Source organism: Falco cherrug, chromosome 11 (assembly GCF_023634085.1).
Source record: "Falco cherrug isolate bFalChe1 chromosome 11, bFalChe1.pri, whole genome shotgun sequence".
NCBI classification, from domain to species: Eukaryota; Metazoa; Chordata; class Aves; order Falconiformes; family Falconidae; genus Falco; species Falco cherrug.
The window spans coordinates 22,790,706-22,815,991 of record NC_073707.1 but is presented as its reverse complement, the minus strand read 5'-3'; the positions used below and the strand labels follow the sequence as shown (position 1 = coordinate 22,815,991).

Genomic DNA, 25,286 nt, shown 5'->3' with positions numbered 1-25,286 from the left:
AGCCAACACACTCAAAAGGCAAAAAAATATTGAATACTTTGAAGTCAATATTGTAATGTATTGACCCTGCAGGCAAATATTGACTAAAGGAAAAGGAGAGGGGGTCATTACATCATGCCTTTAATCGCACTTTAATTCAATATGTGCACTGTTACATACATGAACTTTTTGTCCTCTGTAGAAAATTGACAAACCAAGAAAGATCTCATTGCATGAGATAATAAAACATGGAGTCAGCCAACAAAAACACATTGAGTGGACTTAAATTTCATTCAGGTTTCCCACCAGAGCTTCTAAAAGCTAGGGTCAGCATAAGCCCCCTGCTTTTGAACTTCTAATGGAAATTCTATCTAAATATTTTCTTACATACATTGACATAATGCAAACTGGCAGCTCTTTGGTTTGTCTTGCTCAAGTATGAATCACCCTATCTCCCTCACCCCAAAATAATTCAGACCAAGAGAACTTGAAGATACAGCACACTGATCAACCAGGCTGATTTCCCTCAAATCACTGCTTTTGAATGTGTTAGACAAAATACCAACCTAAGGCTGCACAGAAATACCTGCCCACCGCTCTCTCCTGGTTTATTTGCTAAGTAAAATGAAAGAGCTTTATGGATAGAGAAATACTGTTCACTAGGATTCTCTTCCAGATCCACAAACAGTTCTTCTAGTCTCATAAATTTTTATGACAAAGTCACAAAAGGAACATTTCACATTGCAAGTCTTGTGTTATTTCCCAAGGAGAAAAAGAAAATGTGGCCTGAATGAAAGGGAAAGAGAGTTAAACTTGCACTCATTTATTGAAAGAGTCTTGTCAGAGAGAGCAGTGAAAAGGGGGGAGAGGGTAGACACCACATGGACCACACACCACAGGCTGCTACACATGGTTTACTCTACATTCATTTTGACGAAGGAATCTACTTTTACAGCAAATAGAGGCTTCAAATCTTGGCATGTAGCTCTCCGTCACGATAGACTTTATGCCCTAAATTTCTTACAGAAACAAGTACTTTACAAACCACAGACTTGCTTCGCCCCAAATATAAAATTCTCCTACAGTGAAGCTAAATCTGCACAACAACCCCTAAAGCTAGGTATACAATATCAGTTTAAGGATTTTTTTGTTTTTTTAAAAAAAGAATTTACATAAGAATGTAAAGGAGATTAAGCCAGACACTTCATACGCTGACATTAAAGCAAGAGCTGAAGGGAGCATCTATTGCAATGAAAAATGTTGAAGATGCTTGGATGGCTTCTTTCACTCAGGTTCTCTGGGATTTTTTCATTTAAAATCATTTCATCTGAAAGTGGGTGCAAAACCGTCACCCCCTTTGAACTCTACCACTACAAAGCTGCTACCTGGGAGATGTTTAGCAACAGGGAATGCAGTTTAGAATCAAGCAACACATGTTTTATTAACCACCTGTACTCTATTAACTCCTCTCTGCAACTACAGAGACACAGCAACAGAGATGGAGGGGAGACAGGAATATTATTTGAAATTACACTACGGCATTGCAAAACCCGATAATGAGACCCTTTGCAACGAGCAGCTCTCCTCCAAGCTCTGCACATAGAAGCAGGGAAAGGGCTGGGCACGCAGCCATCAAAGCTCCTCTTGGTCCAATGATGTGTGCAAGAGGGACGGGATCTGTTGCCACCTTACTGCAAGCAACACAGTTCTGATGCTCTTGCAGCACTGCACACAGAGAAGACAATTTCCCTTTTTGTTTACCATCACATAGGTTGCCAGAATGGCACAATATAACGCACCTGTGTTTCTCCAGCTTTCTGGAAGCGTGGATTCCCTCTTGAAGCTTACCAAGCGATAGAGCTACAAAAGGCAGGTCTCCCCTAGCATGACACTGCACTACGCACACAGCAGTTTTGGAGAAGGTTTGGCTCCTTGATCTGAGAATCTAGTTTGTTTGAACCCACTCCAAAATCCTGTGTGTGGAACACTGATATGATGCTAAAATCCAAGGAGAATGGTGGCACTGCAGAGAAGAGCAAAGAACAAGCTGTTCCTTTTTAAATTTTTTTCACTGATGATCTCATTCTCTACTACAAAACAGTTCAAAGAACTTTTTTTTCCCTTCTTTATTGTGGAAAGTTATAAACAAGAAAGCATTAGCAAGAAAGAGCTGGAAGAGAAGGAAAAGGCCCTTTCAGCTCCATAAAAACTGACAACCTAGCGAGCCATATCAAGCATTTGCCCCAGGAATTAAAAAGGTGAACTGAATGTATTTGAACAGTATGCAAGGGACCAGACTGGCAGCAAATCCCTCTTCTCTGTCTTCAGCAACCCTAATCAGTCCTAGCACAAATGCAGAGACACAGACCAGTCAACTTCACTTCACACCTTAGCGTATGCGAATTTTAGGACCATGCAACTTAAAAATGCAGCTCTTCAAGGATGAAACAGCAGAAGGTAATTCTCTAGCTTGCACACACACTCCCCTTCATTCCCATCTCACCTTCAAGCATCATCATTCTCAGGAGAGAAGACAAGCACTAGCAAGAGCATTAAGTCAACTTAAAATCTAATAGCAAGTTTTTTGTATTAAGCACCATTTCTCACACTGCCTTCAGCCCTCAGGGAGACACAGAAGAGTTCAAAGCAGACTGCAAAGTGTTTTCTCTAACCAGAAAACAGCCAACTACCTACCTGCTGCCAGCAGTTTGGGGTAGTTGGCTGTTCCCTGGCTGGACCAAACTCTTGCAGCAAATAATTACAGCTCTTTGCCATTCCCCTGCCCTGCAGGTACCATGCTGCTGCTCTTATCTCAAAGCAATATTTAGCACCTTACAAAAGGAAGAAAAACTTGCATAGAGACAAATGAGACCTCTAATCTACATGCATGTTTTGTTGCTATTAGCAGCGCTACAGTAGAGCACGGGCATTCATCAAGGCTGAAGTTCTCACATGTGATCATGGGCAAACGGGCAAGGACAGGGTCTACAACGGAGGGTCTCAGTTACAGAAGGGACAGCCAGAGGGGCTGCAGATAGTAATAGGGGTGGATGCAAAACAAATATAAATTGCATTGAGACTTGGGGAAGCTGCTGGAAGTAGCTAGAGGCCATCTTTAACATATGCCTTTAAATGAAAGACCTGATCCAAGCCCAAATATTTCTGTTTCTCTTTGGTATGTGTATGTACATCTACTATAGCTCAAGAGTTACGGAAGGGTCCCTCTTAGGATAGACAGAGGGGGAAAAAAGAGAATGACTGAGTAGGAGAAAAGAGCAAGCAGGAAAGCAAAAAAATGAGCAAGATGGAGAAGAGGAGGAGAAGAGTTTAATACAAAAATAGAAGTGGAACCATGGAAAGAGCAAGTTATATTTCTGCTGTGGAGCCTGAAGACAAAGGTGGGTGGCTTTAATTCTCAGCTGAGGTTACTTTTCCACCACAGGAAGCCAAATTATTGTTCAGAAAATCAGACCGTGTGTTTTACTTTCCTTGTTATTTTAAATTAAGTACTTAAATTTTACTTGTGTGTCCTAGGGCCATTTTGCCTTTTGAAAGTACAGTGCAACTGAGCATAAATCCATTTACTTGTTTACCAGGAAACCAAATTTTTTAAATTATCACATGAAGGTCCTTTAACCAACCAAAATGCAAATAATTACACCTTTTTTTAAGCAAGTAATAGCCTTTTTCTTCTCTAAAGGTCTCTTCCTTGAAATAAGCTCCCAAAAAGACTGTGGCAAAAGGAATCAGAATCCTGTATCTCAAGAGAGGGGGACAAGTCCCCAGGGAGCAGAGCAGCAACGTTTCCATCCAAGCATAAATATGACTTGAGTAAATGTTGCAACAACTTCAAGAGGAAAACCTCTCTGTCCAAGAAAACTAGAAGCACTGCCAACAGGTAACGATCCACAAAATACTAAATACTACCAGGCATTGCCTCCAGGAGATGTTCCCATCCAAGCCACTCTGCCACTGGTTTGAAAGAAAAATGTCCCACAGAAACAGCCCCCTTCACCCACCAGCCACAGAGAGACTTTGAAACCATCAGGAACTGGCCAAGGTTCCAAGATACTTGAACTCTTCTTTGAACTATGCTTAGTCACTTTTTTCTGGGTTTATAGCACCTGCAGAGGGGGCCAAGGTCAGGCCCCCACTTGCACAGGGCAAAGCGAGAGGAGCCAGCACGACTGCACAGCCCTCCAAGCGCCTGCACCAGACTGCCAACAGCAGAAGGGCTGGGTGGGGCTGGGCTTTTGCTTTGCTTCTAAAATCACAATTAAAAGCATTGTTTCCTTTCAACCTTTTAACTCTTTAGCCTTTACAGATCACATTTACATCCTTTTCTCCAGGAGCTGGACTGATGTAAAGACAAGAAAAACTGTGACATTTTTCATTTAACTGCACAAACTCAGGGGCTGCAAGATGGACTGAATCCTCAACGTTAGAAGAACTCAGATTGGCCCCAGTTATCCCAAAGTGAGAAACAGAGGGAGATCACAGGGGAAGGGGAAAAAAATAAAACCATCTTCAAGTGTAACTCTTCCCATAGTGAAGTCTTGGCACTTCCTGGATTTCTGAAAGTATCTGAGAAACCACTGAGAGGAACGGTGATGTTGCAAAGCGATGCTTTCAGCAGTCCAGAGAGAAACAGGAAATATTCAGAGCATTTCATAAAAATAAAGCATGACAGTTTTTTTGTTATTTTCTTTATTCCTTCTTTAAGTGAAAAGGTCAATGTGGGACATCAATGAGTCTAAAATCCAGAACAACTCCTACCTGTTTTGTAGCGACTTTTAAAGCACTATTTTACTCAGGTCTCAAGTACCCCGACCTTTCTGTCTCTGGCATCAACTGAACGTTAGGGAGACAACTACAATTTTGCAATCTAATTTGGAATTGGCTCCAGGTAAGGTACAAAACAAAACTCGTGTTCATGAAGTGCAAGGAAGGACAAGTGAAGATGAAAAGCAGAAAAACATACCAGGAAGGGAACTCCTCCTAAGCAGAATATTTTCCAGAGTTTTCCATGAGCCACCAGAAATTCTTTAAATAGTTTCAGAATTATGAGAAGACTTTATCTATTACTAAATTAAATGCTGGGAGCAAGTCTTCCATGTGAACTGCATAAAGCTTTGTCTGTAGCAGCTAATAAATTCAGCAATGTCTTAAAACCACTTAACAATTTAAAATCTACCTTTTATACCCCAAAACAAAGCCAGGACACCTCCATAATGTGGCACTTCACACACCATGCATTAAAGGGCCCCGAGTTTTATACGCAAACCAGCAGAAGCCAAATCAGTAAAGCACTGTTTCAAAGGCTTTGGCTAAGGTTAGCATTTAAAGCCCCTGGCAAGGAAGGCACTCCCGCACACTGCCCAGCTCTGGAGGGTATGCTCAGAGATCGTTCTTGGTCAGCAAGAGGCATTCCCAGGCCAAAGGAAAGCAGAAGGGTCGATCCTCCCACAGGAACACAGGGTAGATCTTCATGCTGGTGGTGTTCCTCCAACTTCCAGCTGCCATGAGCTGGAAACATCTAAGGTCATAATCAGAAATCAGGTCTTCAGTCCTCACAGATCATACCACATTACTAAGGCAGAGAAACACAACAAGTGTCCTGTCCTGTGGGTTGCCAGTGAACCCACAGCAGCTCTTCATCACCTCGTGACAGGAGATGCTGTTATCCAGAACGCACCTACTGCCTACACTGTTCCTGAAAACCACCTTCAAACCTGATGTAATAACTCCAGAGAGGAATGAAAAAGCTCTTTTGTGCAAGTGGTACCACTGCACCATTAAGTTGGATACTTACACAAAGAAGGTATTCTCCTCAGGGAAAACCACTAAATAGTCAGAAGGACAGAATTTACACAGCATGTACAAGATAAAACATTTAATTGCAGACTGAAGGACATGGGGAATGATATCCAACAGAATAAGCACACTGCATAAAGATTTGTTCACACTGCTGAGCAAGATACAAGCAGGAAAACACAGATGAAAGCAGGGCAGAAGTATTTTAATAGTAAAGTCAGGCCCAGAGCACAGGAAAAATGGGGACAGACAGTATAATGATGGAAAATGAAAATAATGTGCCATTTCTTTGTTATATCAAACGTGTCCAGCACTGGCAGACTGAGACCACACACAGTAGTAGTTCCTTATGCAGTGATGCCCCCATCCCACCTTCTGCCCACACAGGTTTTCTCCCCATTCCTATGCTGGTACCTGTTTACAGTGCAGAGGGTCACAGGTAAACTGGTCTCCTCTGTGCCCACAAAAGATCCTAGCAGACTTTGTGAGATGCCAAAATAGCAAGTTCCACTTAGAGGTTTTGTAAATTGTATTGATTTCTTTGCAACATTCAAGTGTAATGAGCAAAGTGAAGAGGAGTTACAAACTTCAAATACATCAGATTTATCCACCAAATGCCGGTACTTGCTATATGATCACCTCTGGGAGAACCTCTAGATGACTACTTATGACTTAGACCCAACATGAATCTTTGCTACTCAGAGTCTATCCCAAGCACTTGCCAGATGGATCTTCAACCCTTCACCAAGACAAGATGTCAAGCTGGACACCGAGGCAATAACTGTACTGGTGTGAACTCAGACCCCCGGCTCAGAAAGCGCTCTTTGCTGGTAGGGAGACATTACCAAGGCAGACTGCCCTTAGCTCTCTCAAGCAGTCTCTTACTAGCAAGGTTTCCAGTCAACATGATGGATGTAAAAGGCCAAATTCTGGTATTCACATCATGAATTGTTTTTTATCACTATTCCAAGACCCATTCAAGAGGCTAACTATCAGGAAACCAGCAGTCTCTGAATGCAAAGAGATGGGAAGTGCCACCCAGCAGCTTTCAAGATGAATTACAATCATTTTGGGTGCAGGATGTCATCCTGTTTCTGAAATGAAGGTTTAAGAGTGGGGAGGGATCAGCCTCTCTCTGCTGCTAGGTCAGTCCCTTTTGTGATATCTCTACTGTACACAGCAATCCCAGCTGAGTCAGCATTCCCAGGCACCGAAAGACACCTTGGGATTTAGTGGTAGGCCAAACACACTCAAGGTACTTCCACTGAACAGCCTTGGCATTTCAACTTTGAGAACAGAAAGCAGCTGCTGAGATTTCACTTTTAGCCATCCAACTTTTTTGTTTATTTTTTGAAAGATTTCCAAAATATTTCCATCTGCACCTGGTTTTACTCTTTGTGTGTAACTAGCATAATAGTCAACAATCAAGAAATACTCTAGTGAACTGCACTGTTAAGATGTTTTTCCCATTCAGCTGGGTTCTGAAACCCCTGCATTGCAATAAATTAAAAGTTAAAACAATAGCCCACTAATGCTGAAGGATCCTGCCATTTAAGGAAGTTGATAATAAAGAATAAATACAGCAGTAAGTTCTTTGCTACCTGCATGCAACAGAACGTAAGACTGAAGTTAACCATGTGGGAATGTATTCCCAGCTATTCGTACCCTTTTACAGTTTATCTTCCTCACACATCTTCTGATTCTTATCTGCTAAATTTACTGAAAAATCTGGTTTTCTCTAGCTCTATCTGGTCATCACCTATCATTTGCGGTACTTGTCTAAAGACTCTCCTGGCCCCTGAGGTCCTGTTTAGAGAACAGAAATCTTAAGTGAAATGCTTTTAGATTTGTTTGTACAGGAATTTCTGGATCCTCTTCCCATAATCCAGCTCCTTAAAGGCATTTGGGTTTTTTCTTCAATATACAATCAGACACTATTGTTTTTAAGCCTGTATCCTGGAACATCAGTGAGATCCATTGGGATGTGAAATCCCATGTCTGTCTTTGGGGAATTGTCCCAGGTCCTGAATTTATGTACTGAAACGACTCAAAGGCAACTTCACCCAGAGCATCTCTCCTCGCTGCAGGAATGTAAACTCACTTTTATGAGGAATTCTACTGGTATTTGCACATTTTTTTGCATGTTCTGCAGCCACGGTCTTCGTTAGATTAGTCCTTCATAGACAAGCCACCTTTCATTTTGTTTTAATCCTGTGTCTTTTTCCCCTACAGATTTCTTTTTGTACTATAAATAAAATAAATAAAAAAAGCTTTTGGGATAAGGTTGGAACCTTTATAAAATGTCTATACTTGATACAAAAGTCTGGTTCAATAAATATGAATTACCAATAACAAATCCTGCCCATTTTTGCTTAACCAAGCTTTTAACCCATCTTCTCACAAGTAGCTTTCAAATACATGCAAAGAATGTTTTAACAAAATATGTTCCAGCAATCAATGCTCCAACTAAATCCAAACTTCCTTAATCTCCACCCCAATACCTTATCATGCAGTTTAATGCACTTGTCTGGGGATTGGGCTCAGTCTATTTCCCTTTCAACCACCACCAGTTCGGAGCAAGCTCCCTATTTCCACTCAAGCTGAGGGGAGCCCTATTTTGTCAAGCTGTCTCACTGGTCTCAAGAGAAGTGTTCAGTGGAGGAAAGGTGATGCAATCTGGCCCTCTGATTCCATTCAACCTTGCACTTGGAAATTGGAAGTGATGTGTGTTTCCGCACACAACCCCATGTTACTCTAAAGGAAAAGGTAAAATATACTGTACGTGCTGCAGTTCCCCAGCGTTACACAGGAGCACACTGTGGGACACAGCAGGGATCTGGATTTGGCACAGACCTGAGTGTATTTTGTGTATTTCAAAGATTTGCAAAGAACTTGCAACCACAAGCCCTTGATAGAAAGGATATGTACCTGTTTCTAATCACTGTAATATGCCTTTTTCACTTTCCTAGTGACACAACAAAAACCCACCAAACTAATCAGCAGGTAACAGGAGAGGTGAGCTAATTATGTCCAATACCAAAGGAAAAACTGATCAAATGTTATGCACAATCCCACTCCTTGTAGGACTACTTCATTTTTCTCATATTTGACGCCTGCAATAAATTTAAGTAAATTGCAGTTTATGGTCATTTTACCTTTGACTTATATATCAGTGTGGAGTTTCTGTCATTTTCTCTCTGACTCTGGCCTCTGTTCATCTCAAACATCTTACAACAAAGGAAACATAGTAATTTCATAATGTAACTTTTGATTCAACACTAGTCCATTCTTCAGTGTTTATCTTAAGCAAGTCAGCCCAGCATGGCTCCAGTTACACACTCTTACCATACTCCGTGCTGCGGGAATCAGATTAGCTGAAAGGTCCTGTACCTTGTGTTGCTGCAGCAAATTTCACCCTACAGTCCTTAAGCAGCCAGAGGGACAAAGGTGAATAGAAGAAGGAATATTTTTGTCTTAAAAAGCAAAACATAAGTGCATACAACTTTGCAAAATTAAACCCACCCAAGTGTTTACAACCTACATCAGGAAAGAACAAGGACAGAAGGAGAGGAAGACCAGACAGTTACCTGAGATGGCAGAGAACATCTGGGGGCTACCAGGGCTCTACAGGTGTTTTTCAAGCACAGGTTCTGGAGCTCATGCACTAGGGAATGTCTACTAAGATGTCCACAAAGTCTAAGAAAAGAAGCCCCAGTGTCAATAGGCCGACAGTACACAAGAGTTAATTTTACCAATATTTGGCAAAATCTTGGTTGGCTTTACCAAAATGTGTAAAATGAGCTCCCTGAACAGAGAGACAGTCCTCACTCTGCAGTTCTGTTTCTGAAAATTTCAGCCCACGGTGGACTGGCTGGTGTCTGCTAAGGAGAAAGGTCATGCTGCACTTTTCCCAGATCTGGGTCAATAAAAGAAGCTCTCTTTGCTTATACCCCATTTTCATGACACATACAGAAACACAATGTGTTTGAGATTTTTATCCCATTCCCTTTAGGTATATTTGATTTAAATTCATCAACAGGTTGAACAGATTTAAAGGGAAGGGAGAAAACTGGGAACAGCACACTGCAGAGGTCTCATTTGCTTAGGTCATCAGGTGAACACTGGCAAGATTCAATGAATGTATTTATATACAATCTCACTCCAAAATGCAACCGATGTCACTAAGGACATAAAAACCAGGGCAAACATCCTGTTAGAATGTATTTCTATTCTGCAGTACAACAATTCCTCCTAGAGTAAGATTTAAATTACTTAAACTTGAGTTACTTTGTGAAAGATTTTAGGGATACAGAAATGGAAGAACAACGGTGAAAACAATGTTAGTTATCAATATACACACAAGGAGATGTACAGAAGCTCTGTCAGTATGGCCCAAAGTACTGCTTTGAAATCAGCATCAAAGGACCTGCACACGAGTAAGAGAACCCCTCAGAAATGCACCCACCCCAATCATTTCTGCTGCATCCCTTCCCATCACAGCCTGACATTTCACTAGATGCAATTGTCCGCCTTTAAATCTGTCAAATTTAATTTCTGTTCCTACCAGTAAGCAGCCTTCAAACACAACTGCACCAATTGTGTACCTTACCAGAAATAAAAACACCACTTGCAGATAATTCCCAGAAGAGGTTTGACAAGTGTGGGAAACTTGCCTGGTGCCACTGGGACATGCAGGTCGCCTGGCATGCTCTTACATGATGAGATCAGAATAAATCTTTAAACATGTGCACCCTGGGTGAAAACATTCAGGTACGGTTATTTTCTGCGAAAGTCTGCAACATCCGTACAAACAGCTCTGTTGTAGGCTCCTGGCTGCAAAATTTGCTAGAAGACGTGCAGAAAGGATCACAAAAGAACATTGACTGAAATGAACTTGCTTAAAACCTCAACCTACCCCAAAACAGCTCTACAAAGGCTGTAGAAACTAGGTGCAGTCCAGACCCATCTTTTACTCCGAGATTACGCTGAGTCATCTAAATGGAGTACAGTTGTTCATATTTCTGAAGCCGTTACATAAATAACCCTATTTTCCTTCTTTATTTGAGCTGATCTCTTTTAAAATATACACTCACAAATGTGAACAGCAAGCTTACCTCCCTACTGCTATCATTAAACAATAACGAGGAGCACGATCGCTAATCAAAAGCAGACTCCAATATAAAAACCTCTCAAAACCAGACTGGCCCACTTAAGACTTATATCCCTGAAAGTTTCCAACTCCTGCAATATCCTACTGCAAGCTCCATTAAAAATACAGCTATTCCTACAACTATCCCATGCTTCCTTTGCTAGTGATACTCTGCTACCAGCTAATTCTTCATGATAGATTTGTGGACTACTACTGCAAAAAATTCCTCTCCATCTTTTACTGAGGATGTAGCATGGGAGAGTCCTCCACCCAGTGACTAGAACTGATAAGGGTTGTACTGAGAAGTTTTAAAACTAAGCAAAGGTGCAAAAACAGTCCCTTATCTCTCTGCTTGTTGCCTAAGATCCTTCAAGGCAAAGAAACTGTCAGAGTCTTGAATAAATTAGCAATGAATGCTTGAGGACAAAGACAATTTCATTCTTCAAAATCTTCTGAAATGCACTGATTTAGTTGCCTGATAGAAGTAGTGCAGGCAACACGTGGTTTCGTTTTTCTTGTAGTTATTACGGGTGCTATATACCAACAGAGAGACATTTTCTGAATTGGGTTCTGCATTCTATTGATTTTTTGGAGATCTCCTGACATCATGAGGATGCCAGATATGTGGTTTGCTCATGTTGGCTTTTTTGGTGGTGGTGTTTTGGTTTTTAAAGTGTTTTACATATGGGCAAAAAAAGATGGAAAAAATAATAATTTCTTCTAACCACATTTACATTTGGAATAAAAGCTATGTTAACTCTTAAACACAACTTTGCCCTCATGAGTGATGCAGCCTTGCCAGCCCTGGATAAGCTCTTAACCTCTAAAACAACTCTTTGTCATAATAACTGCAGCTAGCATAGCAACTTTTAAAGCCAAAAATCCTGAGGGTACCTCCAAAACGTATCAAGAGGCTCTATTAAGCACAAGACTGAGGTCTCGTAGGGGCTCTCCTTAACACTGAAGCATTGGGAATGGCTGTAGCTTTGAAAGCAAGTCAACACAAATAAGTGAACCCAAAGGACTCCCAGCACTGGTTTTGGACCTTTCTAAATCCACACGTTCCTGAAAAAAATTAGTCAAAGCACAGGTATCTGAAAAAAAATCACATATGCTGATGGATTTATACCCCTGCTTTTGCCAGCCACATTTCATGGGCCTGTAACAGTATTCTACATAGTGCTATGGTAGTCAGCAGAGCACAGGCTGAAAATCACTGAGTAAGGCTATCAGCTCACAGTGGGCCAACAAAGTAATGAATCCACAGAGATTCAATCTGCATGCAAGAAAACGTCCCAAGACCTTGTGATACAAGGTGGTCTGGATGTCTCTGCCAACTGCAGAAGACAGGTCTGAAGGCTGAAGTCCCCAGTGCTGGAAGCTGAAGAGTCTCCCCAGCCAGCCAGAGCTCAGTCCTGTCCAGGAACAGGTTGACAGAACTATCTCCATCAGAGCATTCCCCATCAGGATGCAAAATAACCACTGCAATGAAGTACGTATGTCAGGTATATAAATACACACATTTCTGTTGCTTTCTCCTGCTAGGAACAGAGACGATGAGATGCTCATACCCTGGTTGAGGATCCAGCACCTTGTCTCTTGGGCAGCAAGCTCTGTAGCTGTATCTCTGAGGTGACGCCTTAGAAAAAGGCACAGGATATATCTTATATTGTCAGCTGCATGTGAAACAGATATCCCTCACAGGAGGCTTACAAAATAATGTTTGGATTGTGTTCTTCGGATCAGGAAGTATTTGAAACATTTAACCTTTGGAATTTAGCATTACAATAGTGAACCACAGCTGGCAGAGGAAAAGGTTCATGAAATACTGGATCAAGTTTGTGCTTCAGCAGCATATTGGGAGGATAATGGACAAGAGTCCATCAGTATAGGTTCTTAGTTGCTTTTATTACTCATCTTCACTTGAAAGATTCTGCAAGCATCTCCTTGCAGACATCAGGAGCCTTAAAAATGGAGATGATTCCAGCTACCAGACCGGACATCTCTGCTTCAGAGATACTGCATGTCTTAAATAAAATACTGCGGCACAGAGACAATGCTGAAATATCCTTCCTCTGCTCACCTGGGGACCCACGCTGAGCTGGCTGGCTAGCCACCATACCTGCTCCAAGGGTGCAGAGGGGCTTCCTGCAGTCTTTTTATGCCACTTGTTCCCACTCAGCCCCTCAACTCCCTCCCTAACTGATTGTCAAAGACCATCAGGAGCTGGTTTCCATCTGTACTTCCTTCTGAGCCACAAGGTCTCCTCAAAATAAACACTCAGATTTCAAAATAAAAGAAAGGGTATTTCCATGGTTGTTCTTTTCACACCGATTTAAAACCCAGTCCCTGGGATATTCACCAGCATCAAAACTGGCTTTTCCAGGGGGTGGCTCTCCTTGGCCTAAGGCTGAGGCAGTGCTGTGATGGAGCGTGGGCACCACTCTCACCGCAGATCAGAGGCTGAAAGGAGAGACAGAGCACACAATACCCAGGACAGGCACAGGCAAGATCACTCTTAAGGAAGGCTCCAGCTCAGAGCATCTTCTCATTGAGAGGAGTCCAGGGTGGAACAAACCTGTTGGAGGATGCACAGCTCCAGCCAAAAGGCGATCTGGGACACAAAGGGCTGCTGCGAGCAGGCTCCCACTTCACAGTTTAAGAAAAATGAGGCACGGGTGTGAACAAGGGGTTTCAGGCTGGGTCAGCCACTAACAAGTGCATGCGCTCATGTGCCTCTTGGATTTTCTCCTCTGAGGCTCATCTGGAAAAAAAGGGGAGCATGCACAACAATCTTGAGAAGGACGTGAAACTTTCAAAAGCACTAAATCCTCACTGGATTTCCCATCCTACAGATTTTGGATACAAGACAAGCAAATCTTTAGTTTTGCTTTCAGGAAGACAGCCATGCCCTGTCCCATACTCTCTCCTGGTTTCTTCACGTCTCTTCTAAAACACACTGGCAAAGTTTATTTTGGAGAACTCAAAGAGGAGAAAGGTTTCTGCATCTTCCGCTTTTGTTTTAATTGAAAAACTGAGCTTTGCAAACCTTTTCTATGCAGAGTGACCCTGTAGTCTGATCCAAGCCTCTACAGAGAAAAGCAAAAAAGCAACAAAGCAGGGAAGACAGGCAAAGCACGTGAATGAAGTCAACTCAAAGGGCAACTTTAAAAAAAAAAAAATTGTTTGGGTTTTTTTTCCCTCACTTGGATTGCATGAAAAAGACTTCTTCCAAAGAGGCTTGAGCAGGGCATGGGGCAGCACTGCAGCCATCCACCTCTGCATCACAAGGGGATTTTTAACAGCCATGCTACACAACTACTGCAATCAAGTAACATCCCAGTAACGCCTAGAACCCTCTTGGCTGGACCTTACAAGTAGAGGATCCCCTCTGCACTGGTACATCTCCCTCCTTATAGCTTGGAGGAAGAGGCCTCATGCAGCATTTTCTGCAGTTGGGGTCAGAGAAACAATGCAGACTTTAAAGAGCAGCCACATCCCTGATCAGCAGATACACCAACAAGTCCCAAGGACGAGTGACAACCCCTGCAATGGCTTTGCAGACTTTCTGGGAAAGAAGAATTCTTGTTCAAACAGATATTTTCCTTGAACATTTTCTCCAAATGGCTTACGGATAAGAGAAAAATGCAGATGTATGCACCACAAACCAGCTCAGCGAATGGTTTCCTGCAGTATCTAAAACCCATGCATATGTAAGCGGTAAAGGCTCAGAAGCCAGAGTTTCAACACCCTAGATCTGAGGGGCTGTGGGATCACAACACTGTCATAAATCTGCAGTAATTCAGATGACAAAGTGGAAACAGAGGGAACAGAGTTCAGCTTAGGATCTCTCAAGAAGACTGTTTAAATTTTCTATGAAACAGAACAGCAGTTTTTCCTTAATCTTGCCTCAAAACTGCTATCATACAGTATAATTAATTTTATTGGCCTCAAATTTTCTTTCATCTCTGATTTTTTTAATCAGTTTTATAGCCCTGTAATACTATTCTGTACCTGGGTCTAAATGACATGACAATTCATTGGCCACACTGCACAGAATGAAATCAACCCAAAAAAAGGGAACGGCATCTTTGATATCATCATATTGTGATGATTAATAAAAGCAAGAAAAACTAAACACATATACAAAAAAACCACCTTTATCTTCTTTATTAGTGGTGGATAAGCTAATCAAATCATGCAATATTTCTAACCAAGCCTGTTACTGGATCTCATCAAACTAAATGAGCAGAACTTGGATGGCAAAGTAAGCTTTAAAGAAGGAAGTTCCTTAAGTCAGACTCATCAAGATTTGGCTTCTGGAGCTTTACTTTCTGTTCTGTTGGCTTACGGCACAGCAGAAGTACAAATAAGGCAGAACAGAAAGCTTAAAAGGCAATGAGAAGAATAACACAACTTATAAGGCACACTCTGCCCATCTGACAATTACCAGCATCCCATAAACACCAAAAAGCAATTCAGCCAGTGACCTTCAAAAAACTGGACTCCTTTGTCCAGGGACTGCGGATTCAAGGTCAAATTTTCACTAGACTTCAGTCTGAAACAGTGGCATATTAGCTATTCAGCTGGAACTCCCATAATGACAGAAGACAGCTGAGATCTGCTTAAATCAAATTACAGCTCCTGATTATGCAAAACACTATGGTTCTGTATTTCCTGACACCAAAACTACTTCAGAGTGCAGCTTGCAGATACCTGCTCTAAGATTTCTGAAAACAAGCAATTAAAACAAGAAGAGAAAAACTAGTCTATTACTCTACTCATATTTGGTAAAGAATACTTCATGACAAATTATATATATGAACGTGTCAACAGCTGGATATAAACAGAGAAGCATTTTGTAAAATATATCTCATACCATCAGGGAGTTGTTTACAGGACAAAGCATCATCAAGATCTTTGGCAGTTGATGGGTCGATGGTGAAAATGCATTCTTTCCTATTCAAGGAAAAAAAAAAAAAAGAGAAGGAAAATTTATCTTCTAGTCATGAAGAAGGTACCAAAACACAGAGACCATCACAGACATCCAGACAACAACAATCGTGTTTTCAGAAGACTGTCTGTTGAAACATCTTCCAATCTAATCTGAATGTCTAAACCTAATCTAGGAGGAAAAAAAAAAAAAAAAAAAAAAAGGTTTTAGACAAGTGAATCTCCTGGGTTGGTTTTGTTTTGTGGGTTTTTTTTTTCATTTTACTTTTTGGTTTAACTGGTTGCTCTTAACAGCTTTCATCTCATTACTGATTTTCCTCCACGCAACCAAAGTAATTTAGCCCATCAAGTTCACTCCAAAGAAACAAGCAGGCAAAAGTCCTGAGGCCTTGCAGCTAGAATAAAAATAGATTGTTCCTAATTGCAAAGCTAAACAGAACATAATTAACCCCCATCCCCATGCATAAGAGCAGATATTACAGCATCTGAAACTCCACGAGCACAGCTAGCACATAGAGGCAGTGAAACATTTACAAGCCAAGCTGAAAGATAACAAAATTGAGTGAGAGTTTTGGTCTCAGTAAAGACGCCCAAGAGGTGCAGTACTTCGTAACATCTACATTGCCTATTACCCACCAGAGAGAAAAGCAGGTTCAATAGGAAACAGTATGAAAGTTATAGAAAGAAAGAGCTCCAAATCAGCTAATTAGGTCTAGCAAATCAACTTGGTGCTTAGGAAAAGCTGAACGCCCTTTCACATACGAGGTACTAGGTGGCACCTGGAAACGCAGCCCTGCCCTGGAAGGCTTACATATGTACGTCCTGTAGCGGTGGATGGCAGGAACACCAGGAACATACCAAAGTGGACCACTGATATGGTCTAAGACCATGCAGATGAGACAAAATTGAGCATCAGACTTGAGAATCATAATGTTTAAGAGCAGAGCCTGGCACCAGCACGATCCAACACCTGAAGCACTCAACAAACAAAACCTCCTAAACCCCTGCTTCAGGGCCTCCCCCTCACCCTGGGCTGCCCTACAGCAACTTCTTCCCCAGGCTCCTGCACTAGAGCAGGGCTCACCCAAGCATTGTGTGGAATGCAGGACTGGAGCTGAAGAGCGGTGAAGACACTGAAGGAATAGTTTTCCTGGTCTATTTTGCTTTTATCTTAACCTTTAGAATAAGTGGGGCCCCTCCTTAGTTAAATGATCCCCAAGCACAATGGTATAGGCTGAGGCTGCCAAGGAAGAGATCAGACCGCTTCTTTTCTTCTTTTCTCTTTGCTGCTGAAAACCCCTTATCGTGATGGCAACTCCCTTCTAGAGATGTATAATGAAAACACATATTATTTTTCTTACAGCATAGCCACCAGTATACTCCAAGGGTAGGAGAGGTAGGAGGGGAAAAATTACAGTGAACTTTTAAAGGAGCAAGTGTCACATGGAATTAGCAAGTCTTATTTTTTTTGCATGGGTGCTTGCACAGCGAGAGCCATGTCTCTATCTTCGCAGGCCTACCCACTGCAGTACTTAAATGCTCTAGGTGGTATCTGCTGGTGTTCAGGCAGCTGGCAGCATGTATTTGTATAATTCCAGCAGGCACACTAAATTTCAAAGACATAAAAATCACCAAAGCACTTCACTGCCTTCCGAGACTTTGAAAATCTTTTAGAATGTGCTAGCTTTCAGATTGGATAGCAAAGCTGCCTTAATCCCAAAATGCACATTAGTTTCTGATCCTTCACATGCATCTAAACAAATTAGAGACTGTGACACTGGAAGATAAGAAGTCTTTTCAACTACACCGGGACTTTGATCTGTTGCTGCTTAGCTATCCAGCACCGAGTATCAATGAATTTTTAAAGGCTTGCAAACAACCTTACGACCATAAATATATATTCCTTAAAATTCCACTTAAGGATGGAATTTCGGGGTATCTCCACTCCAAGGTACTACGCAACTTTCTTTGGAGAGCTGTGTGAATGCTGATACACAGAAACCTACTACAAGCAGTATGGGGGCATGCATGTGTGTCAGCCTGCATATATTGGTATACCAGGTCCCACTAATGCACAGGGTACAAAGGCAACGCCTCCTGGCACTGTGAGTCCCCCCCAGCCACTTCTAGTAAATCTTCCTTTAAGTTACTTAATTTAAAAGAGCAAACAGCATTGAATGGACACCAAGGGCTTGCTTCATCTATAGACAAGTGAGGAAGAAAAAGGTTTAAAGAGCTGCTTCAAAGAGAACGTGGGTTTCTGTGTCAGGGGAATAGATAGCTTATCCCAGATGTCCAGGGCCTGCAACCACAAGCATCTGCCACCCATCGTGAATTGTTGCTCCAGGCAGTTTAAAAATTAGCAGATTGGTTTCAATGAAATGCGTATTTGCAGCCTGCCCTGGAAAGAAGTGAGCATAAAACCATAGGCGCCAAATTCTGAACACATTTATACAAAGGTAGCAACTAACGTGCTGCTTTGCTGAGATGTATTTGGTCAGTCAGATCTACTACAGAGGTCAGCGGTGGCCCCAGTTCAGAAAGCCCAAACCTGTGGGGCCAGTGGGGCAGCCCCAGCCTCCCTGGGCAGTGCTTTGTGCACCGCTGCTGCCCTTTGCGACGTGTGGCTGGCCTCTGAGCAGCCTCTTAGCATGCAAACTGCAGGCACAGACACAGCTCACCGTCTGAGATACTTAAACTCACAGATGCAAAGCTGAAGAGAGGTCCAGACAAATACTAATTTAACATTTCTCACCAGCATTCCTATGTGTAGCACAGCTGGGATGTGTTTTACCACCAGGCTCAGATCCGCTTCTCCTCTAAAACTACTTCAGTGACTTGGACTTGTAGCTTGTCACAGGCAGTTTATTCTGGGCACAGAACGCAAGGTGAGGTAAGACAGTCACTGAGCAAGTAACACAAGGAATGACATTCCCTGGCATAAGGACTCTGCAGAAGTGTTGCAGAGCCAACAGCCAGGTAGTCAACGGGACAAGAGAAGCTGATTTGCAGGGAGAGCTCAACGTTCATAGCAGTGAGATAATCCTGGCACATAGGAGTACACCTCACTGAAGTTTTCTAAGCGAATTCCGCTCACCAGTAACTACGTTATTAGGTGTGATGAATTATATTTCTGGTTTTCAGTTTCTATTACTGGAGAAGTTTCAGACTGCTATAGGAGCCGAGGCTGGCATGTGGGAAAGAAAACAATCCACCGTGCGATGGGACTGAAGCGCCGAGCCCGAGGGCAGCACCCCACACACGTGCCCTCCAGGGCAAGGTCTCTGAGGAAGGCATGTTCTCAGCTATTCCTGGTTTTCCTCCAGCCCTACCGGTACCACCTTTTATCTCCAGCACAGCCCGCCCGCTGCTCTGCAGGCCGTCCCCTCCCTTGGCACCTACACCAGCCACTCCTGTACAAACCCCAGAGAGGACCCCAAAGGCAGCTAACCAAAACCATACAAGTGAAGAAATAACATTGCTCCCAAAAACCATACGAGTGAAGAAATAACATTGCTCCCAGCTATGTAGCAAGTCCAGCCTGCGATGAGGAAGGAGCTGTTCAAATTCCTCCCCTGACCATACTGCCCGACTGTACAATACCCCAAAGGCTGTGGCACAAAGGATCCCAGAGAGATCAGACCACATTTCTGACCATAACCAATAACAAAATCAACCTGCAGCGGGTTGTATGACTAAATCTCAAGGCGACAGTACTTTTTTATGCACCTGCTAACAAAGACGTTGGTTAAGCATAAGCAAATAGCCCAGCCACATGCATGCACATCTGCATTGACCACAGGTAAATAAAAATTGGCAGCTGTCTGCAGCTTCTGGAGGGCCGCCAAGGTGACTCTGTGGGTTAAGGAGCTTGATCATCCCCCTCTCCCCCTTCTTTAAAAGTCCAAAAGAAGCCATCTCTCATTGTCATTACACCTAATAAAAACCTGGTTTACTCATATCAAACTGTCAAAACATACTTTGTAAAAGTAACAAGATGTTCCAAGTCCACTCATTCCAACATACACACAACTTGGTTGGTTAAAAGAAAACAGTTTAGGAGATAGACACACAGAGTTAAGAGATTTTCTCGTCTTCATGCTAGAAAGGACTACAGATAATCATGTGCCTTTAAGAACCCCCCAGCAATGATCAAAAACCAACATTTCAGTGTGGAAACTTCCACTTTTTACAGGAGCCTCTTTCTCCAAAACATGTTTAATGCAGGTTTGCAGAGGTGGACTTGCTCTGGCATGGGGTTTCTGTCAATGGAAGAATAAAATATCTTCTCCCTTTTCCTCATGGCCAGAGGTTTCATGCACCACTGCAAGGCAATGCTTTGCAAGTGTTTTGGAGGATCAGGGGAACAGCTCGCACTGAGCATGGTGGACTTGCAAGCATCAGGAAAGCACGTGCCACAGACTGCCCAGACCCTGGCAGTCCCAGGCAGTGCCTGAAAGCACTGACCCAGCCACTTCTAGCTTCGAGGCTGTGACAAGAGCGCAGCTTGCACCCTGGCTCCCTCTGCCATCTTATAAATCAACCACCTGGGGAAAAAAAAATTGCAGAACAGAGCACTTTGTTTATTAGACAGTAACTACAGCATCAACATATACAGGATGGTATATTAATCCTAATTTAAGGAAAGCTAATTAAGTGTAGTTTCTCTTTGCACAGCTTAAAAAAAGACTAATTAAAGAGGACAAGCGTATCTGCAGAGCAGTTAGTCTTTTTACCTTAACAGGACCTAAAATAAATGGCTAGTGCAGTGCTAGAGGTAAGATAAGTCTGTTGGTGAGCTGGAATTACCGTCACGGTAATTAAAACATTCACAGATCACAAGACAGCAAGAGCAGTTTGTTTTTCTTTGTGCAAATACGTACATCTACGTAAAGGTATTTGCAAGACTCAGCAGAGAACATACTGCACAGTTGGTGCTGCGAGGTTGGGTACAATATACCCATTTTTGCTAGCTAAACTGTTCAGAATTCAACATATCAGTTAGCTTAGCCATAAAACGTAAACACATACGACACAAGGAGATTACAAGTCCCAGTGGTCAGGGCTCCATCTTCACTCAAGTGGAAGGCTACTTGGATCAAGATGAAGCATTGTGTTTGTAAGCCACAGGCTCAGGCTGTATTAGAGGCAGGGTTTCTGGCATGGCCAGTTGTTGGGCAAAGTTTGGGTGTTACCAGTGTGATTTTCTGTAAAAGCAGCTTGCTGCTGCTAATGGAGAAAAGCACCACTTTGTACACAGGAGACAGAGCAGCACTCTGCAGCCATGCAGATCCTGCTAACACAGCTGGATGACCTTCTCAGCCAGCAGCATGCAGATGAGTCAATTTGCCAGTGGAGACATGGAGCTCAGATTTTCATCACTCTAACAAATGCCAACAACCGTGAAAGAACAGTTGAGAGAACTGTATGTACCCACTAGAGCATCAGAAAACCGTCGACAAAGCAAGATGTCCTTATCCGCTGAAGTGACCGTTCATGGGAGGCAGAGTCCTAAAGAAGCATGAACCAGCTATTCAGGAACCAGGGAAGGCAGAGGATGAAGGAAGGACATCCTAGGTACACAAGCACAAGTCAGCTAGGCAGCCTGTGTCCATGCTCCCACATGCCACAGATCACCATCCCCCTGGCCCTGGCTGCAGCCACCACCAACTCAAGTTACTCACTGAAACCCCAGCTTTGCTATTTGCCTGAACTTGGACTGCTCAGGGCTGAGGTCATGGGCAGAATTTAGACTGCCAGATCTCATGAGAGAGACAGAGAGAGAGCTGGGCACCTCTGCAAGCAAACCAGAGCACCTAAGGAAAGGGCTGAGGAGGGAACCACCAAAGGTCTCACAACAGGAAACCCAGACACAGGGGCTTAAATCAAGTAAGAATAGAACCAAACATAGAACCGAGCATTGACCATTTTCAGTTGGAAGGGACCAACAACGATCTAGTCCCACTGCCAGACCAACTCAGGGCTGACCAAGTTAAAGCACGCTGTTAAGGGCATTGTCCAAATACCTCTTAAACACTTACAGGCTTGGGACATCGACCACCTCTCTAGAAAGCCTGTTCCAGTGTTTGACCACCCTCTCGGCAAAGAAATGCTTCCTAATGTCCAGTCCAAACTTCCCCTGGTGCAGTTTTGAACCATTCCCATGCATCCTATCAGTGGATACCAGGGGGAAGGGATCAGCACCTCCCTCTCCACTTTCCCTTCTCAGGAAGCTGACAGAATTATGGTGCCTGAACTTGACTACCTCATTCACCTCCCCATCCTGACTCTCTCCCAAGGGCAACTTCCAGACTGAGGCAGTCTCCTGCAATGTTTACTGGTCATTCACAAAAACCAACACATCCAAAACAACTACAAAAGAGAACAATGAACACACCAGAAACCACAGCACCCACTAGCCTGGTAAAGGTAGCCAAAACGTGCTGCCTGTGAATTCCCAGCACACAAACACTGCACAGCTGATGACTCAAGCAGCTGAGTGGCTACCCACATGCTGACCATCTTGCCCTGCCCCAGGCTCAGTGCTCACAGTCCCTCCTGAAGCACCCAGCTAAATCTTCTGCAGAAGCATTAGCCTATTCCCAAAGACTAGACTACTGCAGCTGGAGGTGAGACAGTAACGACCAACAGTTTGTTTATTAAAGTTTAGGCAGTGCAAGCCTTCTTTAAACTTGAGTATGTCAGTGCTAAGACATTTACAGTACAAGTGACTGCATGTCTAGACACTTGCAATGCATTTACATTCTTCTAGGGACTCCTTCAATTGTCCTGTTCTCTCCACTTTGTGAGTACATACAACAGCCTGGTAGGAGTAAAAGCTCAGCCTCCTGGTTTACCCTTATTAACTCCAGCTCAAATCTGGCACTTTAAAACTAAGCACATTTCAGCTCTTCAGGTCATTTCTAAGACCCTGCTGAGCTCCATCTTGCAAAAATTAAACAGACATCATTTCTCAGAGCTGGAAACAGTCAGTTTAATTTGGGAGCAGGCATCCTAGAGCTGTCAACTCACTCCAGTGAACACTACTAACATTTTTTCACACAACAGTCCAATTGTTATGGCAACCACAAAAATCAATCTTCTTCTTCAATCACAAGTAAACCCAGAACAACCATGGTGTCTGCGCAGGTTTGTTATGAAGTGCCAATAAGCATGGGACCACTCCCACTGATGTGCATCACTCAAATGGGGATGAAGTGCTCGTTCTCCGAGAGAAATTTCAGAGAACAATCAGTTCCCGAACATTTCAGAAACTTCAACATCCCACTCCTAAAGACATCTATTACATGTAGCGTCTACCACATTTGTCACACTTGACATTGGCAGATTTTATTTAAAACCCCAGAGTGGCTGCTTCCAAGACAGATTCTTAAAAGGAATATATTTTAAAAATATACCTGCAACAGAAGTACCCTGACAAATTCCTGATGGAATTCTGAATGCCCTGTAACACAATGACAGAGATACCTGACACATCACAAAACTCTTTTTGCATGGTGCATAAATTTCAAAATGAACCAAAATTGTAAAATAACTGGAAGCAAAACCTGCCCCCTCCAAACACGAATTGTTATAAGCTCTACAAAAATCCAGCACAGCATAAAATGCGTTGAAAGCCCAACTTCCTATATCAAGCAAGTACTGACCTTTTTAATTTTTCTGTGTTTATATTCTAGCTAACGTACTGTTCTGGTTCAGAAAACAGACCTTGGTCCAAGAGAGCGGCTGACAATGACTCCTGATGTATTACACACTTGCAATAATAAACATTTACATTTTCACCAAGGACTGCTCACTGGATTGCCGAACCAGAATCAATTATTCCTTCCACATATTCATAGCCTCCAAGTATGGGGGAAGGTGGAAAAAAAGAGCACTGCAGTCCTGTAACAGACCTAAATGGCTTGAAAAGCCAACGTATACATAAACGAGATCAGAGTCTCTAAGAGAGCAAGTACGAGCAGTATTTCCTACAGGTTATGCTGTAATTGTACCACAAATATAATGAGGTCTCTGCACCACCACTAACCCACGCAAGAAGGTGGAGTGTAATTGAAAGTGTACTTGCATTATATAAACTACTTCAATCATAGATGCACAGAGCTAGAATTGGAAGAGACATTAGGTCATCCAGCCCCCATAGGTCAGAGCCGGACTGCTCATGACAATACATTTTTGCAAGGACTTTCTCCAATATAGTATTACCACCTTTAGTGATGGAGTTTCCAATACTTTCTTTAGCAGTCTAAGCTACAGTCTATTTTAGGTTGGACAGGAAAGTTTTCCTCTTTATTTTACCTTACATGTCCTCATAACATCCCTTTCTATCCTTCCACCACCTTAAGTGATTCTCATTTTTTCATTTTGGTCCACATATCTTAACTATCAACTACTGTATCTTTCACAAACTTCTAGTTTCAGTGTTGGCAAATACACATTGAACAGTTAATCCTTCCTTGTAAATCAATCCCTCATCTCCCAGAATATTTTTGGTAGTCTTCTCTGGAGTGCCCCACTTCTAATCCATGCTGTGATACCTCCAGTACAACTCTGCCTCACACACCTTGCCTGTGTGCCATCTATATTTATGGGTTTTTTTCCTTTTTAGAGGGGGAGGATCTGAGAATAACCTGGGAACCAGGATCCAGGGCAGATGGACAGATCAAAGCATGCTTCAGACAACACTTCATCGGAACAGAACCAAGAGATAAATGTCGTTCCTTGTAACGACCAGCCTGTCCTAGTGATCGGTGATCAGCCTTGAAATACCACAGCAGGGATATACTGCCTCACCTGCTGAATAAGTTCTGGGTTTCTTCATCTACAGCATCAGAGAGATTACCTGGGTTGACACCATGACTTGGACCCTTCATCTTCTATTTGACCTGTCATGAGAGAAGGACAGCTGCAAAGCACCATGATGTCAAGGGAAGTGGCAGTATTTGGCACACCTGAACTGGGCCACTTCACATACATAAACATGAGAGGATAGGGCACTTTCTTCTGCTCATCAAAACCCCACCTTGTGATCACTCCCAAATTGATTTAAGATTTAATCCTCCTCTCCCTCTGCTACTCTCTCCACTTCTCTTCATAAAATAGGCAGCCAGACAGGAACAAGACTGTATGTATAACAAACTAGTCACAAAAGTTATTAAGGTTTTCCACAACTAAATGGATTCTTAACTAAGCAAGTTTAGTTTTGATGGCCTACAAGAATGCAATAATCTTGTCCAACTACACACCACCAATTCTGCTTGAAGCTGCACTTCCAATGACCACATGCACCTTCCTGTAAGGAAAAACACCAGTGAAGTTGCCAGTGTGTCTATGTACACCAGCTGCTGGCGACAACAGCACCTGAGAGCAA

At 42.7% G+C, this 25,286-nt stretch overlaps 1 protein-coding gene across 2 annotated transcripts in view; it reads right to left on the bottom strand.

Annotated features, from left to right (window-relative positions):
- DIS3L2 (DIS3 like 3'-5' exoribonuclease 2) overlaps positions 1-25,286 on the bottom strand; it is a 195,498-nt gene that overhangs the window by 82,118 nt on the left and 88,094 nt on the right. For both annotated transcript variants that reach the window (XM_055723535.1, XM_055723536.1), the window contains one exon: positions 15,822-15,901. In XM_055723535.1, coding sequence (XP_055579510.1) covers positions 15,822-15,901 — 80 coding nt within the window. The remainder of the gene's footprint in view (positions 1-15,821; positions 15,902-25,286) is intronic.